Source organism: Poecile atricapillus, chromosome 37, assembly GCF_030490865.1.
Source record: "Poecile atricapillus isolate bPoeAtr1 chromosome 37, bPoeAtr1.hap1, whole genome shotgun sequence".
Classification (NCBI taxonomy): domain Eukaryota; kingdom Metazoa; phylum Chordata; class Aves; order Passeriformes; family Paridae; genus Poecile; species Poecile atricapillus.
In genome coordinates, this window is record NC_081285.1 from 3,289,879 (window position 1) to 3,309,945 (window position 20,067).

Below are 20,067 nucleotides of genomic sequence, written 5' to 3' on the forward strand. Positions count from 1 at the left end.
CCCCCCAAGCCACCCCACGACACCCCCAGACCCCCCCAAATCCCCTCAGGACCCCCCAATCCCCCCCAGGACCCCCCCTAGGACCCCCCCAATCCCCCCCAGGATCCCCCCAGACCCCCCCAAATCCCCTCAGGACCCCCCCAATCCCCCCCAGGACCCCCCCAGACCCCCCCCAAATCCCCCCGTACCTGCCAGGTGATCACCAGGTTGTTGGTCTCGTTCCCCTCCCCCTTCACCCCCATCGGGTATCGCTCAGGGGCTGCGGGGGGGGAACGGCTCAGAGACCCCTCCCCAAAATCCCCTGGAACCCCAAAACCCACAGAGACCCCAAAAACCACAGAGACCCCTCCCCAAAATCCACAGAGACCCCAAAATACACAGAGACCCCTCCCCAAAATCCACAGAGACCCCAAAATCCACAGAGACCCCTCCCCAAAATACACAGAGACCCCTCCCCAAAATCCCCTGGAACCCCAAAATCCACAGAGACCCCTCCCCAAAATCCACAGAGACCCCAAAATCCATAGAGACCCCTCCCCAAAATCCACAGAGACCCCAAAATACACAGAGACCCCTCCCCAAAATCCACAGAGACCCCAAAATCCACAGAGACCCCTCCCCAAAATCCACAGAGACCCCAAAATCCACAGAGACCCCAAAATCCACAGAGACCCCTCCCCAAAATCCACAGAGACCCCAAAACCCACAGAGACCCCAAAATCCACAGGGACCCCAAAATCCACAGAGACCCCTCCCCAAAATCCCCTGGAACCCCAAAATCCACAGAGACCCCTCCCCAAAATCCACAGGGACCCCAAAATACACAGAGACCACAGGATTTTTTTGGATTTTGGTGAATTTGGTGATCTCTGAGTGGATTTTGATGGGATTTTTTTGGATTTTGGTGAATTTGGTGATCTCTGAGTAGATTTTGATGGTTTTTTTTGGTGAATTTGGTGATCTCTGAGTGGATTTTGATGGGATTTTTTGGGATTTTGTGGTTTTTGGTGATCTCTGAGTGGATTTTGATGGGTTTTTTTGGGGGATTTTGGGGTTTTTGGTGATCTCTGAGTGGTTTTTGATGGGATTTTTTGGGATTTTGGGGTTTTTGGTGATCTCTGAGTGGATTTTGATGGGTTTTTTTGGTGAATTTGGTGATCTCCAAGTGGATTTTGATGTGATTTTTTGGGATTTTGGGGTTTTTGGTGATCTCTGAGTGGATTTTGATGGGATTTTTTTGGATTTTGGGGTTTTTGGTGATCTCTATGTGGATTTTGATGGGTTTTTTGGGGATTTTGGGGTTTTTGGTGATCTCTGAGTAGATTTTGATGGGTTTTTTTGGGGGATTTTGGGGTTTTTGGTGATCTCTGAGTGGATTTTGATGTGATTTTTTTGTATTTTGGGGTTTTTGGTGATCTCTGAGTAGATTTTGATGGGTTTTTTTGGTGAATTTGGTGATCTCCAAGTGGATTTTGATGGGATTTTTTGGGATTTTGGGGTTTTTGGTGATCTCTGAGTAGATTTTGATGGGGTTTTTTTGGGGGATTTTGGGGTTTTTGGTGATCTCTGAGTGGATTTTGATGTGATTTTTTTGGGGGATTTTGCGGCTTTTGGTGATCTCTATGTGGATTTTGATGGGATTTTTTTGGGATTTTGGGGTTTTTGGTGATCTCTAAGTAGATTTTGATGGGATTTTTTGGTTCTTTTGGGGTTTTTGGTGATCTCCAAGTGGATTTTGATGGGTTTTTTTGGGGATTTTGGGGTTTTTGGTGATCTCTGAGTAGATTTTGATGGGTTTTTTTGGTTCTTTTGGAGTTTTTGGTGATCTCTGAGTGGATTTTGATGGGATTTTTTTGGATTTTGGGGTTTTTGGTGATCTCTGAGTGGATTTTGATGGGTTTTTTGGGGTTTTTGGTGATCTCCAAGTGGATTTTGATGGGTTTTTTTGGGGATTTTGGGGTTTTTGGTGATCTCTGAGTAGATTTTGATGGGGTTTTTTTGGGATTTTGGTGATCTCTGAGTAGATTTTGATGGGTTTTTTTGGTTCTTTTGGAGTTTTTGGTGATCTCTGAGTAGATTTTGATGGGATTTTTTGGGATTTTGGGGTTTTTGGTGCTGCTCACCGGCCGGGCCGGTGCTGATTTCGGTGCTGGGCACGCTGGGATCGCCGCGGCCGAAGCCGTTGACCGCCCGGACCCGGAACCGGTACCGGCCGTAGGGGGAGAGGGTCAGGGGGGTCCAGGGACGCCCCCCCGGGACCGTCAGCAGCTCCTCGAAACGGCCGGGGGAGAAAATCCCCTCCTCCTGCTCCACCACGAACTCTGGGGGAAAAACGGGTCTGAAATGGTCCCAAAATCCACAAAATTCCCCCCAAATCCCCTCCTCCTGCTCCACCACGAACTCTGGGGGAAAAACGGGTCTGAAATGGTCCCAAAATCCCCCAAAATTCCCCCAAATCCCCCCCAAAATCCCCCCAAATCCCCTCCTCCTGCTCCACCACGAACTCTGGGGGAAAAACGGGTCTGAAATGGTCCCAAAATCCCCAAAATTCCTCCAAAATCCCCCAAAATCCCCTAAATCCCCCCCAAAATCCCCCCCAAATCCGCCAAAATCCCCCCAAATCCCCTCCTCCTGCTCCACCACGAACTCTGGGGGAAAAACGGGTCTGAAATGGTCCCAAAATCCCCCAAAATCACCCCAAAATCCCCCCCAAATCCCCCCCAAATCCCCTCCTCCTGCTCCACCACGAACTCTGGGGGAAAAACGGGTCTGAAATGGTCCCAAAATCCACAAAATTCCTCCAAAATCCCCCAAAATCCCCCCCAAATCCCCCCCAAATCCCCCCAAATCCCCTCCTCCTGCTCCACCACGAACTCTGGGGGAAAAACGGGTCTGAAATGGTCCCAAAATCCACAAAATCCCCCCCAAAATCCCCCCCAAATCCCCTCCTCCTGCTCCACCATGAACTCTGGGGGAAAAACGGGTCTGAAATGGTCCCAAAATCCACAAAATTCCTCCCAAAATCCCCCCCAAATCCCAAATCCTGGATTCCAAAATCCCCAAATTCCCACCCCAGACCCCTCCCCAGGAGCCCCCAGGACCCTCTGGAGCCCCCAGACCCCTCCAGGACCCCCCAGGACCCCCCAAACCCCCCAAATCCCCCCAGACCCCTCCAGGACTCCATCCTGAGCTCCCTCCCGGTGCTTCCAGACCCCCCGGGACCCCCCCAAATTCCCCAAATTTCCCCAATTCTCCCAATTCCCAGCCCAAACCCTTCCCCGGGACCCCCCAGGACCCTCTGGACCCCCCGGGACCCCCGGGACTCCTCAGAACCCCCCCAAATTCCCCAAATTCCCCAATTCCCACCCAAACCCCTCCCCAGGACCCCCCAGAACCCCCCAGGACCCTCCAGGACCCCCCAGAACCCCCCCAGGACCCCCGGGACCCCCCCAAATTCCCCAATTCCCACCCAAACCCCTCCCCAGGACCCCCCCGGGACCCCCGGGACCCCCCCTCACTCTCCACGGGGCTGTTGTGATCCTCCCCCGGGGTCCAGCTCAGCCGGACCTGGCGCTCCCCGACCTCCAGAACCTGCAGGTCCCGCACGGGGCCCGGCCGGCCTGGGGAAACGGGGAGAAACGGTGGGAAAATGGGAAAAACGGGGAAAAAGGGGGAAAAATGGAGAGAAACGGTGGGAAAACGGGAAAAAACGGGGGAAAAATGGGGAGAAACGGGAAAAAAACAGGGAAAAACGGGGAGAAACGGTGGGGAAACGGGAAAAATGGGAAAAAACGGGGAAAAAATGGGGAGAAACGGTGGAAAAATGGGAAAAAACAGGGAAAAAATGGGAAAAACGGGGAGAAATTGGGAGAAACGGTGGGAAAATGGGGGAAAACGGGGAAAAATGGGGAAAAAAAATGGGGGAAAACGATGGGAAAAATGGGGAGAAACAGTGGGAAAACGGGAAAAACGGGGAAAAACGGGGGAAAATGGGGAGAAACGGTGGGAAAACGGGAAAAATGGGAAAAACGGGGAAAAACGGGGGAAAAATGGGGAGAAACAGTGGGAAAATGGGAAAAACGGGGAAAAACGGGGAAAAATGGGGAGAAACGGTGGGAAAATGGGAAAAACGGGGAAAAATGGGGAAAAAACGGGAAGAAATGGGGGAAAACGGGGAAAAATGGGGAGAAACGGTGGGAAAACGGGAAAAAATTGGGAGAAATGGGGAAAAATGGTGGGAAAAGTGGTGGGAAAAATGGGGAAAATGGGAAAAGTGGTTGAAAAAGTGATGGGAAAAAATGGGAAAAGTGGGAAAATGGAAAAAATGGTGGGGGGATAAAGGGGGATAATGAGGATAAAAAATGGGGGAAAAGTTTGGGAGATAATGGGGAAATAATGGGGGAAATAATGGGGGATAATCCTCAATTTTTATCATTTTCTCCCCAATTTTTGGGGTCCCTCCCCAATTTTGGGCTTTTTCTCCTCAATTTCTGGTGTTTTCTCCTCAATTTTTGTCATTTTCTCCCCATTTTTTCGAGCCCCCTCCCCGTTTTTTGGGTCCCCTCCCCGTTTTTTGGGTCCCCTCCCCGTTTTTTGGGGTCCCCTCCCCGTTTTTTGGGGTCCCCTCCCCGTTTTTGGGGTCTCACCCACGACCCTGAGCTCGGCCTCAGCCTCGGCCGCGTCCAGCCGGGTCCAGGCGCGGCAGCGGAACCGGCCCTGGTCCCCGTAATCCACCCCGGCCACCGTCAGCGAGTCCCCGGCCACCGAGAACCTGCGGGGAGGGGGCGTCAGGGACCCCCAAATCCCCCCCGGGACCCCCCAGATCCACCCCAAATCCTTCCTGGGACCCCCAAATCCTTCCTGGGACCCCCAAATCCCACCCAGGACCCCCCAGATCCACCCCAAATCCTTCCTGGGACCCCCAAATCCTTCCTGGGATCCCCAAATCCCTACTGGGACCCCCCAAATCCACTCCAAATCCTTCCTGGGATCCCCAAATCCTTCCTGGGATCCCCAAATCCCTGCTGGGACCCCCCAAATCCACCCCAAATCCTTCCTGGGACCCCCAAATCCTTCCTGGGATCCCCAAATCCCTGCTGGGATCCTCAAATCCCTGCTGGGACCCCCCAGATCCACCCCAAATCCTTCCTGGGACACCCAAATCCCCCCCGGGACCCCCCAAATCCACCCCAAATCCTTCCTGGGACCCCCAAATCCTTCCTGGGACCCCCCAAATCCTCCCCAGGTCCCCCCAGATCCACCCCAAATCCTTCCTGGGATCCCCAAGTCCCTGCTGGAACCCTCCAAATCCACCCCAAATCCTTCCTGGGACCCCCAAATCCTTCCTGGGACCCCCAAATCCTTCCTGGGACCCCCCAAATCCTCCCCAAACCCTTCCTGGGACCTCCAAATCCCCCCCAGGACCCCCCAAATCCACCCCAAATCCTTCCTGGGACCTCCAAATCCTTCCTGGGACCCCCCAATACAACCCAAATCCTTCCTGGGACCCCCCAAATCTTCTCCAAACCCTTCCTGGGACCCCCAAACCCTCCCCAAACCCTTCCTGAGACCCCCAAACCCTTCCCAAACCCTCCCCAAACACCCCCCAAACCCTTCCTGGGACCCCCAAACCCTCCCCAAACCCTTCCTGGGACCCCCAAACCCTTCCTGGGACCCCCAAACCCTCCCCAAACCCTTCCTGAGACCCCCAAACCCTCCCCAAACCCTTCCTGGGACCCCCAAACCCTCCCCAAACCCTTCCTGGGACCCCCAAACCCTCCCCAAACCCTCCCCAAACACCCCCCAAACCCTTCCTGGGACCCCCAAACCCTCCCCAAACCCTTTCTGGGACCCCCAAACCCTCCCCAAACCCTTCCTGGGACCCCCAAACCCTCCCCAAACCCTTCCTGGGACCCCCAAACCCTCCCCAAACCCTTCCTGGGACCCCCAAACCCTCCCCAAACCCTCCCCAAACACCCCCCAAACCCTTCCCAAACCCTCCCCAAACACCCCCCAAACCCTTCCCAAACCCTCCCCAAACACCCCCCAAACCCTTCCTGGGACCCCCAAACCCTTCCTGGGACCCCCAAACCCTTTCTGAGACCCCCAAACCCTCCCCAAACCCTTCCTGCAACCCCCCAAACCCTTCCTAGGACCCTCAAACCCCCCCCAAAGCCCCCCCAGACGCCCCCCAGGCCCTGACTTGTCGCTGTCGGGGGTCTCCAGCACGGGGGTCCCGTCTCGCAGCCACAGGAGACCCCCCCCCAAACCCTTCCTGGGACCCCCAAACCCTTCCTGGGATCCCCAAACCCTCCCCAAACCCTTCCTGGGACCCCCAAACCCTTCCTGGGACCCCCAAACCCTCCCCAAACCCTTCCTGGGACCCCCAAACCCTCCCCAAACCCTTCCTGGGACCCCCAAACCCTCCCCAAACCCTTCCTGGGACCCCCAAACCCTCCCCAAACCCTTCCTGGGACCCCCAAACCCCCCCCAAAATCCCCCCAAACACCCCCCCAGGCCCTGACTTGTCGCTGTCGGGGGTCTCCAGCACGGGGGTCCCGTCTCGCAGCCACAGGAGCCCGCGGGGCTCCAGGCCGGGGTCGAAGGTGGCCCCGCAGGTGAACGTCACCGTCTCGCCCTTCTTGGCCCTCACGCTCTGGGGGGGCACCTGGATCCGCGTGGCCCCTGGGATGGGGGGCAAAAAATGGGGGTGAGGGGCTTGGGGGGTCCCAGGAAAGATTTGGGGGTCACAGGAAGGGTTTGGGGGGTCCCAGGAAGGGTTTGGGGGTCACAGGAAGGGTTTGGGGGTCCCAGGAAGGGTTTGGGGAGGGTTTGGGGGTCCCAGGGTGGATTTGGGGGTCCCAGGATGGATTTGGGGGTGGATTTGGGGGTCCCAGGGTGGATTTGGGGGCCCCAGGATGGATTTGGGGGTGGATTTGGGGGTCCCAGGGTGGATTTGGGGGTCCCAGGGTGGATTTGGGGATGGATTTGGGGTGGATTTGGGGGTCTCAGGGTGGATTTGGGGGGTCTCGGGGTGGGTTTGGGGGTCTCTGGGGGTCTCTAACCCCAGACTCGGAGCTGGGCGTGGGCGCTGGCGTTGCCGTGGGCGTTGTGGGCGCGGCAGGTGAAGCCCCCCGAGTCCCCCCGGGCCAGGATGGATTTGGGGATGGATTTGGGGGTCCCAGGATGGATTTGGGGGTCCCAGGGTGGATTTGGGGGTCCCAGGATGGATTTGGGGGTGGATTTGGGGGTCCCAGGGTGGATTTTGGGGTCTCTAACCCCAGACTCGGAGCTGGGCGTGGGCGCTGGCGTTGCCGTGGGCGTTGTGGGCTCGGCAGGTGAAGCCCCCCGAGTCCCCCTGGGCCAGGATGGGTTTGGGGGTCCCAGGGTGGATTTTGGGGTCCCAGGGTGGATTTGGGGGCCCCAGGGTGGATTTTGGGATGGATTTTGGGGTCCCAGGGTGGATTTGGGGGGTCTCTAACCCCAGACTCGGAGCTGGGCGTGGGCGCTGGCGTTGCCGTGGGCGTTGTGGGCGCGGCAGGTGAAGCCCCCCGAGTCCCCCCGGGCCAGGATGGGTTTGGGGGTCCCGGGGTGGATTTGGGGGTCCCAGGGTGGATTTGGGGATGGATTTGGGGTGGATTTGGGGGTCTCAGGGTGGATTTGGGGTGGATTTGGGGGTCCCGGGGTGGATTTGGGGGTGGATTTGGGGGTCCCAGGGTGGATTTTGGGGGTCCCAGGATGGATTTGGGGGTCCCAGGGTGGATTTGGGGGTCCCAGGATGGATTTGGGGATGGATTTGGGGATTTGGGGATGGATTTGGGGGTCTCTGGGAGGATTTGGGGATGGATTTGGGGGTCTCTGGGGGTCTCTAACCCCAGACTCGGAGCTGGGTGTGGGCGCTGGCATTGCCGTGGGCGTTGTGGGCTCGGCAGGTGAAGCCCCCCGAGTCCCCCCGGGCCAGGATGGGTTTGGGGATTTGGGGATGGATTTGGGGGTCCCAGGGTGGATTTGGGGTGGATTTGGGGGTCTCTGGGGGTCTCTAACCCCAGACTCGGAGCTGGGCGTGGGCGCTGGCGTTGCCGTGGGCGTTGTGGGCTCGGCAGGTGAAGCCCCCCGAGTCCCCCCGGCCGAGCGGGCCCAGGCGCAGGGAGCCGTTGGTGAAGACGAAGGCGCGCTCGTCCTCCAGAGCCGGCTCCTGCCGCGGGCCCAGCCTGAGAGGAGGAAAACAGGAGTAAACATGGAGTAAACAGGGAGGAAACAGGGAGGAAACATGGAGTAAACAGGGAGTAAACCAGGAGGAAACAGGGAGGAAACAGGGAGTAAACAGGGAGTAAACAGGGAGGAAACAGGGAGGAAACATGGAGGAAACAGCGAGTGAACACCGAGTGAACACGGAGGGAACACCGAGTAAACCCGGAGTAAACACTGAGCAAACACCAAGTAAACCAAGAGTAAACAGCGAGTAAACACTGAGAAAACAGCGAGTGAACACTGAGGGAACACTGAGGAAACACCAAGTAAACACAGAGTAAACACTGAGGAAACACTGAGGAAACCAGGAGTAAACAGGGAGTGAACACTGAGGGAACACTGAGGAAACACAGAGGAACCGGGGAGGAACTGGGGAGTAAACATGGAGTAACCGAGGAGTAACCGGGGAGTAAACACAGAGTAACCAGGGAGGAACGGGGGAGGAACCATGGAGTAAGGGCAGAGTAAGGGTGGAGTAAGGGCAGAGTAAGGGTGGAGTAAGGGCAGAGTAAGGGCAGAGTAAGGGTGGAGTAAGGGCAGAGTAAGGGTGGAGTAACAGGGGAGTAACAGGGGGGAGGAACAGCCTGGGGATCCCAGAAAAAGCCAAAAAACGTCAAAAAAATGCCAAAAAAAGCCAAAAAAAAGCCAAAAAAATTCCAAAAAAAGCCAAAAAAAAAAGCCAAAAAATGCCAAAAAAAGCCCAAAAAAAAGCCAAAAAATTTCCAAAAAAAGCCAAAAAAAAAAGCCAAAAAATGCCAAAAAAAGCCCAAAAAAAAGCCAAAAAAATTCCAAAAAAAGCCAAAAAAAAAGCCAAAAAAAGCCAAAAAAAGCCCAAAAAAAAGCCAAAAAATTTCCAAAAAAAGCCAAAAAAAAAAAAAGGCCAAAAAAAGGAGAAATTAAAGGAAAGGGGGAGGGGCTTGGGGCGGGATTTGGGTCTGGGGTCTCTCACCACTCCACGGTGGGCGCGGGGGCTCCGAAGGCGCGGCAGTGCAGGAACGCCGTCTGGTTCTCCACCAGCTCGTAGAGCGACGAGTTGGGGCTCAGGATCTGCACCGGCAGCTCTGGGGGGGTTTGGGGTGCTCAGAGACCCCCAAAATCCCCAAATCCATCCCCAAAATCCCAAAATCCATCCCCAAAATCCCCAAATCCCCAAAATCTGCACCCTGGGAACCCAAAATCTGCACCCTGGGATCTGCACTGGCAGCTCTGGGGGGGTTTGGGGTGCTCAGAGACCCCCAAAATCCCCAAAATCCCCAAATCCTTCCCTGGACCCAAGATTCCCCCCCTGGGACCCCAAAATTCCCCCCCTGGGACCCAAAAAATTCCCCCCTGAAACCTAAATCCGCACCCTGGGACCCCAAAATCCCTCTCTGGGACCCCCAAATTCCCCCCCTGGACCCCAAATTCCCCCCCTGGGATCCTCTCTGGGAGCTCTGGGGGGAATTTTTGGGAATTCTTGGGATCCTGGGGGGATGGATCAGATTTTGGGGGTTTTTGGGGGGATGGATCAGATTTTGGGGGTTTTTGGGGGTGATGGATCAGATTTTGGGGGTTTTTGGGGTTTTTGGGGGGAATGGATCAGATTTTGGGGGGTTTTGGGGGTTTTTTGGGGTTTTTGGGGGGGAATGATCACATTTTGGGGGTTTTTGGGGGTTTTGGGGGTGATGGATCAGATTTTGGGGGTTTTTGGGGGGATGGATCAGATTTGGGGGGTTTTTGCGGGTTTTTTGGGGGGATGGATCAGATTTTGGGGGTTTTTGGGGGGGATTGATCAGATTTTGGGGGTTTTTGGGGGTTTTTTGGGGGGGATTGATCAGATTTTGGGGGGTTTTTGGGGTTTTTGGGGGTGATGGATCAGATTTTGGGGGGTTCCTGGGGGTCCTGGCTGTGACTCACCCACGACGTAGACGAAGGCGTTGGCCAGGAGCCGCCCGTGGCTGTTGGTGGCCTCGCACTGGGCGACCATGGAGTCGTTGGGCTCCAGGTGGGACAGGACCAGAGCCCCGTCCCGCAGCAGCCGGCGCCCCGAGTCCGGCACATCTGGGGACATTGGGGACATTTGGGGACATTGGGGACACCAAAAACCTCCTCAGGGACACCAAAAACCCCCCAGGGGCCCCGAGTCCGGCACATCTGGGGACATTGGGGACATTTGGGGACATTTGGGGACACCAAAATCCCCAGGAGCCCCGAGTCCGGCACATCTGGGGACACTGGGGACATTTGGGGACATTGGGGACATTTGGGGACACCAAAAACCTCCTCAGGGACACCAAAACCCCCCAGGACAAGACCAGAGCCCCCTCCCCAGCCCCCCAAAACTCCCCCGAGCCCCCTCCCCAGCCCCCCGAGCTGCCCCCAGAGCCCCCCAAACCCCCCCTCGAGCCCCCCGAGCCCCCCAAGCCCCTCCCCAGCCCCCCGAGCTGCCCCCAGAGCCCCCCGAACCCCCCCTGAGCCCCCCCAGCCCCCCTGAGCCCCCTCCCCAGAGCCCCCCGAGCCGCTCCCCAGCCTCTCCAGAGGCCACCGAGCCCCTTCCCGAGCCCCCCAAGTTGCCCCCAGAGCCCCCCGAGCCCCTCCCCAGCCCCCCCTCGAGCTCCCCAAGCCCCTCCCCAGCCCCCCCAGAGCCCCCCAATCCCCCTCCCCAGCCCCCCCCGAGCCCCTCCCGAGCCCCCTCCCCAGCCCTCCCAGCCCCTCCCCAGCCCCCCCCAGCCCCCCCAGCCCCCCAAGCCCCCTCCCCAGCCCCCCGAGCCCCCCCAGCCCCCCCAGAGCCCCCCAATCCCCCTCCCCAGCCCCCCAAGCCCCCCCAGAGCCCCCCAATCCCCCTCCCCAGCCCCCCAATCCCCCTCCCCAGCCCCCCAATCCCCCTCCCCAGCCCCCCGAGCCCCCCTACCCTGCAGTGGGACCCCGTTGATGCTCCAGGCGATTTGGGGTCGGGGTTTGCCCCCCACGGCGCAGTCCAGCCTCGCTGTCTCCCCCGGCCCGAACACCCCGCTCTGGGGCCGGCGCACCCAGTACGGGGCAGCTGGGGGGACAGGGGTTCCCAGTATAACCCAGTATAGCCCAGTGCCCCCCAGTGCCCCCCAGTGCCCAGCCCAGTACAGCCCAGTACAGCCCAGTACAGCCCAGTACAGCCCAGTACAGCCCAGTGCCGCTCTGGGGCCGGCGCACCCAGTACGGGGCAGCTGGGGGGACAGAGACCTCCCAGTATATCCCAGTGCACCCCAGTATAGCCCAGTGCCCAGCCCAGTACAGCCCAGTACAGCCCAGTGCCGCTCTGGGGCCGGCGCACCCAGTACGGGGCAGCTGGGGGGACAGAGACCTCCCAGTATATCCCAGTGCATCCCAGTATAACCCAGTATAGCCCAGTGCCCCCCAGTGCCCAGCCCAGTACAGCCCAGTACAGCCCAGTACAGCCCAGTACAGCCCAGTGCCGCTCTGCGGCCGGCACACCCAGTACGGGGCAGCTGGGGGGACAGGGGTTCCCAGTATATCCCAGTGCATCCCAGTATAACCCAGTATAGCCCAGTGCCCCCCAGTGCCCAGCCCAGTACAGCCCAGTACAGCCCAGTACAGCCCAGTGCCGCTCTGGGGCCGGCGCACCCAGTACGGGGCAGCTGGGGGGACAGAGACCTCCCAGTATAACCCAGTGCATCCCAGTATAACCCAGTATAACCCAGTATAGCCCAGTGCTCCCAGTATAACCCAGTACTCCCAGTATAACCCAGTCCATCCCAGTACCCTCCACAGTGACCAGCTGGCTGCTCCGTGTGCTGCCCAGTCCGTTCTGGACCGTGCACTCGTATTCTCCATCATCCCCCAGTGCTCCCAGTATAACCCAGTGCCCATCCCAGTATAACCCAGTGCTCCCAGTACCCTCCACAGTGACCAGCTGGCTGCTCCGTGTGCTCCCCAGTCCGTTCTGGGCCGTGCACTCGTATTCTCCATCATCCCCCAGTGCTCCCAGTATAACCCAGTGCCCATCCCAGTGCTCCCAGTCCATCCCAGTCCATCCCAGTCCATCCCAGTACCCTCCACAGTGACCAGCTGGCTGCTCCGTGTGCTGCCCAGTCCGTTCTGGGCCGTGCACTCGTACTCTCCATCATCCCCCAGTGCTCCCAGTATAACCCAGTGCCCATCCCAGTGCTCCCAGTATAACCCAGTGCCCATCCCAGTGCTCCCAGTATAACCCAGTGCTCCCAGTACCCTCCACAGTGACCAGCTGGCTGCTCCGTGTGCTGCCCAGTCCGTTCTGGGCCGTGCACTCGTACTCTCCATCGTCGGCCTCGGACACCGAGCGCAGCCTCAGGGTTTTGTTAAAATTGTCCAGCACAGCCCGGCCCGGGGGCAGCGGCCCGTTCAGCCTCCGCCAGGAGATCCAGGGAGTGGGGCTGGGAAAATGGGACAGAAAACCCTTGGAATTCCATGGGATAATCCCTGGGATTCCTGGGATTTCCTGGGATACCCCTTGGGACCCCCCAAGACCCTTCTGAACCCCCCCAGATCCCCCCAGGACCCCCCAACCCCCCCCCAAAAACCATTCTGGACCCCCCCAAGGACCCTCCTGATCCCCTCCAAGACCCCCCAAGGATCCCCCAGGGACCCCCCAGGAGTCCCCAGGACTTTCCCAGACCCTTCAGGACCCCCCCAGGACCCCCCAGGACCCCCAAGGACCCCCCAAAACTGCCCCAGGACCCCCCAGGACCCCCCAAAACCGCCCCAGGACCCCCCCCCCAGACCCTTCAGGACCCCCCAGGACCTTCCCAGACCCTTCAGGACCCCCCCAGGACACCCCAGGACCCCCCAAAACCGCCCCAGGACCCCCCCCAGACCCTTCAGGACCCCCCAGGACCCCCCCAGGACCCCCCCGAAGCCCCCTCCCCACTCACAGCCCCTCGGCGATGCACTCCAGCACCAGGGTCTCCCCCCTCAGAGCCACGTGGGTGGGTTGGGGGTCCCTCGGGACCACCAGGCGGGGCCGCCGGGACTGCACCGAGTTACCTGCGGGGGGGAGGGGCTCAGAGACCCCCCCTGAACCCCCCCAAATCCCTGAGGACCCCCAGAACCCCCCCAGGACCCCCCCAAACCCCATTCCCACAAAATTCCACCCACAAAGGGAACTGAGGAGACCCCCAGGGGGGTTCAGGGCTGGGTTTGGGGGTCCCACCCCCCCCAAATGGAACTGAGGAGACCCCAGGGGGTTCAGGGGTCCCCCCGGGTGGGTTTGGGGTCCCCCCCGGGTGGGTTTGGGGTTAGGGTTTTGGGGTGTCCCCGGGTGGTTTTGGGGTGGGTTTGGGGTCCCCCCGGGTGGGTTTTGGGGTTCCCTCGGGTGGGTTTGGGGCTGGGTTCAGGGGTGGGTTTTGGGGGGGGGTTTTGGGGTGGGTTTGGGGTCCCCCGGGTGGGTTCAGGGGTGGGTTTGGGGGTCCCCCTGGGTGTGTTTGGGGGTCCCCCCGGGTGGGTTTGGGGTCCCCCCGGGTGGGTTTGGGGCTGGGTTCAGGGATGGGTTCAGGGGTGGGTTTGGGGGTCCCCCGGGTGGGTTTTGGGGTCCCCCTGGGTGGGTTTTGGGGTGGGTTCAGGGGTGGGTTTGGGGTCCCCCGGGTGGGTTTTGGGGTCCCCCCGGGTGGGTTTGGGGTGGGTTCAGGGGTGGGTTTTGGGGTGGGTTTGGGAATGGGTTTGGGGTCCCCCGGGTGGTTTTGGGGTGGGTTCAGGGGTGGGTTTGGAGGTTCCCCCTGGGTGGGTTTGGGGTGGGTTCAGGGGTGGTTTTGGGGGTCCCCCCGGGTGGGTTTGGGGTGGGTTCAGGGGTGGGTTTTGGGGTCCCCCTGGGTGGGTTTTGGGGTCCCCCGGGTGGGTTCAGGGGTGGGTTTGGGGGTCCCCCCGGGTGGGTTTGGGGTGGGTTCAGGGGTGGGTTTGGGGGTCCCCCGGGTGGGTTTGGGGGTGCCCCCGGGTGGGTTTTGGGGTCCCCCCGGGTGGGTTTGGGGGTGCCCCCGGGCTCACTGGGGGTGACTCGCAGGTCCAGCGGCTCCTTCTGGATGATGGTGCGGGGTCCCAGGTAATGGGCGTGGCAGATGTAATCGGGGTGGCTGTCCCCGACCTGAGCGTTGGCAAAGTACAGGAACCCGTCCTGCCCCATGCTGACCCGGGCGTCCTGAGCGATGTGCACGATCCCTGTGGGGACCCCAAAACCGATCCTAAATCCTGATCCTGATCCTAAACCTCATCCTGATCCCAAACCTCATCCTGATCCCAAATCTGATCCCAAACCTCATCCCAAATCCTGATCCCAAACCTCACCCCAAGCCCATCCTGTCCCATGCTGACCCGGGCGTCCTGAGCGATGTGCACGATCCCTGTGGGGACCCCAAAACCGATCCTAAATCCTGATCCCAAATCTGATCCCAAATCCTGATCCTAAACCTCACCCCAAATCCTGATCCCAAATCCTGATCCCAAACCTCACCCCAAACCCGTCCTGCCCCATGCTGACCCGGGCGTCCTGAGCGATGTGCACGATCCCTGTGGGGATCCCAAATCCTGATCCTGATCCTAAACCTCATCCTGATCCCAAATCCTGATCCCAAACCTCATCCTGATCCTAAACCTCATCCTGATCCCAAATCTGATCCCAAACCTCATCCCAAATCCTGATCCCAAACCCGTCCTGCCCCATGCTGACCCGGGCGTCCTGAGCGATGTGCACGATCCCTGTGGGGATCCCAAATCCTGATCCTGATCCTAAACCTCATCCTGATCCCAAACATCCTGATCCCAAATCTGATCCCAAACCTCACCCCAAACCCGTCCTGCCCCATGCTGACCCGGGCGTCCTGAGCGATGTGCACGATCCCTGTGGGGATCCCAAAACCGATCCTAAATCCTGATCCTGATCCTAAACCTCATCCTGATCCCAAATCCTGATCCCAAACCTCACCCCAAACCCGTCCTGCCCCATGCTGACCCGGGCATCCTGAGCGATGTGCACGATCCCTGTGGGGATCCCAAATCCTGATCCCAAATCTGATCCCAAATCCTGATCTGATCCCAAACCTCATCCTGATCCCAAATCCTGATCCCAAATCTGATCCTAAATCCTGATCCTAAACCTCATCCTGATCCCAAATCCTGATCCTAAACCTCATCCCAAATCCTGACCGCAAAACTGATCCCAAATCCTGATCCCAAAGCTGATCCTGATCCTCACCCCAAATCCTGACCCAAAACCTGACCCCAAAGCAGCTTTGGGATCGTGGAGTCCCCAAAACCCAACCCCAAACCACTCCCGCACCGACCCGGGTAGATTTGGGGGGTCTCAGGTGGGATTTTGGGGTTCTCAGGGGGGATTTTGGGGTTCTCAGGGAGGATTTTGGGGGTCTTAGGTGGGATTTCAGTGCTCAGTGAGGATTTCAGGAGGGATTTTGGGGTTCTCAGGGGTGATTTTGGGGTTCTCAGGAGAGATTTTGGGGGTTCCTGTGGATTTTGAGGTTCTCAGGAGGGATTTTGGGATTCTCAGGAGGAATTTTGGGGGTCTCAGTAGGGATTTTGGGGGTCTCAGGGGTGATTCTGGGGTTTCATGGGGGATTTTGGGGGTCTCAGGAAGGATTTTGGGGGTCTCAGGTGGGATTTCAGTGCTCAGTGAGGATTTCAGGAGGGATTTTGGGGGTTCCTGTGGATTTTGGGGTTCTCAGGAGATATTTTGGGGGTTCCTGGGGATTTTGGGGTTCTCAGGAGGGATTTTGGGGATTCCTGGGGATTTTGGGGTGAAGGACGAGCCCCCCACCCACCGCCCCCAGCCCCATTTGCTCACGGGAGTTGAGCCAGTAGATCTTGGGGGGCACGGCGCTTTTGGGGGGGTCGCAGGGCAGCACCACGGGGTCCCCCTCCTCCACCTCCACCGGCGACACCTTCTCCTTGGGCCACTGCGGCGTGTCTGGGGGAGCACGGAGACTGCAGCACCCCAAAAACGGGATGGGACCCCAAAAATGGGATGGGACCCCAAAAACCCGGGGATGGGACCCCAAAAATGGGATGGGACCCCAAAAACCCGGGGATGGGACCCCAAAAACCCGGGGATGGGACCCCCCAAAACGGGCAGGGACCCCAAAAACGGGATGGGACCCCAAAAACGGGATGGGACCCCAAAAATCGGGCTGGGACCCCAAAAACCCAGGATGGGACCCCAAAAAACGGGATAGGATCCCAAAAACTGGGGATGGGACCCCAAAAACGGGCTGGGACCCCAAAAATGGGATGGGACCCCAAAAAACGGGGATGGGACCCCAAAAAATGGGATGGGACCCCAAAAACCCGGGGATGGGACCCCAAAACCAGGCTGGGAAATCCCAAAAACTGGGGATGGGACCCCAAAAACGGGCTGGGAAATCCCAAAAACCGGGGATGGGACCCCAAAAACGGGGATAGGACCCCAAAAACGGGATGGGACCCCAAAAAATGGGATGGGACCCCAAAAAACCGGGGATGGGACCCCAAAAACGGGATGGGACCCCAAAAACCCAGGATGGGACCCCAAAAACGGCATGGGACCCCAAAAATGGGATGGGACCCCAAAAACCCGGGGATGGGACCCCAAAAACCCGGGGATGGGACCCCAAAACCGGGATGGGACCCCAAAAACAGGATGGGACCCCAAAAACGGGCTGGGACCCCAAAAATGGGATGGGACCCCAAAAACAGGATGGGATCCCAAAAAACCGGGGATGGGACCCCAAAAAACGGGGATAGGACCCCAAAAATGGGATGGGACCCCAAAAAACGGGGATAGGACCCCAAAAACGGGATGGGACCCCAAAAAATGGGATGGGACCCCAAAAACCCGGGGATGGGACCCCAAAAACTGGCTGGGACCCCAAAAACGGGATGGGACCCCAAAAAAACGGGGATGGGACCCCAAAAAACTGGGATGGGACCCCAAAAACGGGATGGGACCCCAAAAAACCAGGCTGGGACCCCAAAAAACTGGACTGGGACCCCAAAACCAGGCTGGGAAATCCCAAAAACTGGGCTGGGACCCCAAAACCGGGCAGGGATGAGTGAAGATTTTGGGGTGGATTTGGGGTGATTTTGGGGTGTTTTGGGGCTCACTCTCAGCGATGACGCGGCTCCAGGGTGACAGTGCCGTGCCCAGGATGGATTTGGGATAATTTCAGGATGGATTTGGGATAATTTCAGGATAATTTCAGGATGGATTTGGGGTGATTTTGGGGTGTTTTGGGGCTCACTCTCAGCGATGACGCGGCTCCAGGGTGACAGGGCCGTGCCCAGCATGGATTTGGGATAATTTCAGGATAATTTCAGGATAATTTCAGGATGATTTTGGGGTGGATTCAGGATAATTTTGGGGTGATTTTGGGGTGATTTTGGGGTGTTTTGGGGTGTTTTGGGGTGTTTTGGGGCTCACTCTCAGCGATGACGCGGCTCCAGGGTGACAGGGCCGTGCCCAGGATGGATTTGGGATAATTTCAGGATAATTTCAGGATGATTTTGGGGTGGATTCAGGATGATTTTGGGGTGATTTTGGGGTGATTTTGGGGTGTTTTGGAGCTCACTCTCAGCGATGACGCGGCTCCAGGGTGACAGTGCCGTGCCCAGAATGGGGTTGGGATAATTTCAGGATGGATTTGGGATAATTTCAGGATTATTTTGGGATAATTTCAGGATGATTTTGGGGTGGATTCAGGATGGATTTGGGGTGGATTTGGGGTGATTTTGGGGTGATTTTGGGATGATTTTGGGGCTCACTCTCAGCAATGACGCGGCTCCAGGGTGACAGGGCCGTGCCCAGCATGGATTTGGGATAATTTCAGGATAATTTTGGGGTAATTTCAGGATAATTTCAGGATGATTTTGGGGTGGATTCAGGATAATTTTGGGGTGATTTTGGGGTGATTTTGGGGTGATTTTGGGGTGTTTTGGGGCTCACTCTCAGCGATGACGCGGCTCCATGGTGACAGTGCCGTGCCCAGGATGGATTTGGGGTGGATTCAGGATAATTTCAGGATAATTTTGGGGTGGATTCAGGATGATTTTGGGGTGATTTTGGGGTTTTTTGGGGTGTTTTGGGGCTCACTCTCAGCGATGACGCGGCTCCAGGGTGACAGGGCCGTGCCCAGGATGGATTTGGGATAATTTCAGGATGGATTTGGGGTGATTTTGGGGTGATTTTGGGGTGTTTTGGGGCTCACTCTCAGCGATGACGCGGCTCCATGGTGACAGTGCCGTTCCCAGCATGGATTTGGGATGGATTTGGGATAATTTCAGGATGGATTTGGGTGGATTTGGGGTGATTTTGGGGTTTTTTGGGGTTTTTTGGGGTGTTTTGGGGCTCACTCTCGGCGATGACGTGGCTCCAGGGTGACAGTGCCGTGCCCAGGATGGATTTGGGATAATTTCAGGATAATTTCAGGATAATTTCAGGATAATTTCAGGATGATTTTGGGGTGATTTTGGGGTGATTTTGGGGTGATTTTGGGGTGATTTTGGGGTGTTTTGGGGCTCACTCTCAGCGATGACGTGGCTCCAGGGTGACAGTGCCGTGCCCAGGATGGATTTGGGATAATTTCAGGATAATTTTGGGGTGATTTTGGGGTGATTTTGGGGTGATTTTGGGGTGTTTTGGGGCTCACTCTCAGCGATGACGCGGCTCCAGGGTGACAGTGCCGTGCCCAGCATGGATTTGGGATAATTTCAGGATAATTTCAGGATAATTTCAGGATAATTTCAGGATAATTTCAGGATAATTTCAGGATGGATTTGGGGTGATTTTGGGGTGATTTTGGGGTGTTTTGGGGCTCACTCTCAGCGATGACGCGGCTCCAGGGTGACAGGGCCGTGCCCAGCGCGTTGCTGGCGGCGCAGCGGAAGCGGCCCTGCAGCCGCCCGGCCAGGCTGGCGTTGATGACCAAGGTGCCACCCCCGGGGGACAGCGACACCCCCGGGAGCTCCGCAGAGAACGGGAGACCCTCACGGGACCAGCGGAACCTGCGGGGACACCGGGGACACCCCTGGGGACACCGGGGGACATCCCTGGGGACACCAGGGGACACCGGGGACATCCCTGGGGACACCAGGGACATCTGTGGGGACACCGGGGACATCCCTGGGGACACCAGGGAACACTGGAGGACATCCATGGGGACACCGGGGACATCCCTGGGGACACCAGGGAACACTGGAGGACATCCATGGGGACACCGGGGACATCCCTGGGGACACCAGGGGACATGGGGACATCCCTGGGGACACCGGGGGACACCGGGGACATCCCTGGGGACACAGGGGGACACCGGGGACATCCCTGGGGACACCGGGGACATCTGTGGGGACACCGGGGACATCCCTGGGGACACCAGGGAACACTGGAGGACATCCATGGGGACACCGGGGGACATCCCTGGGGACACAGGGGGACACCGGGGACATCCCTGGGGACACCGGGGACATCCCTGGGGACACCTGGGGACACCGGGGACATCCCTGGGGACACAGGGGGACACCGGGGACATCCCTGGGGACACCGGGGACATCCCTGGGGACACCGGGGGACACCGGGGACATCCCTGGGGACACCTGGGGACACCGGGGACATCCCTGGGGACACAGGGGGACACCGGGGACATCCCTGGGGACACCGGGGGACATCCCTGGGGACATCCCTGGGGACACCCGGGGACACCGGGACAGCAGCTGGGGGGACATGGGGGGGGAACAGGTGACACAGAGGTGACACACAGGTGACACAGGTGTGACACAGGTGACCCCCAGGTGACACAGGTGACACAGGTGACTGCCAGGTGACACACAGGTGAC

The 20,067-nt window shown here is 58.4% G+C and overlaps 1 protein-coding gene across 1 annotated transcript in view; it reads right to left on the reverse strand.

Moving 5' to 3' along the window:
- L1CAM (L1 cell adhesion molecule) overlaps window positions 1-20,067 on the reverse strand; it is a 35,073-nt gene that overhangs the window by 12,983 nt on the left and 2,023 nt on the right. Inside the window, 14 exon segments of the mRNA XM_058861654.1 lie at window positions 189-259; window positions 2,124-2,321; window positions 3,519-3,620; window positions 4,647-4,771; window positions 6,525-6,684; window positions 8,044-8,210; window positions 9,200-9,311; window positions 10,147-10,290; window positions 11,141-11,272; window positions 12,454-12,638; window positions 13,137-13,248; window positions 14,242-14,412; window positions 16,049-16,171; window positions 19,055-19,239. Coding sequence (XP_058717637.1) covers window positions 189-259; window positions 2,124-2,321; window positions 3,519-3,620; window positions 4,647-4,771; window positions 6,525-6,684; window positions 8,044-8,210; window positions 9,200-9,311; window positions 10,147-10,290; window positions 11,141-11,272; window positions 12,454-12,638; window positions 13,137-13,248; window positions 14,242-14,412; window positions 16,049-16,171; window positions 19,055-19,239 — 1,987 coding nt within the window.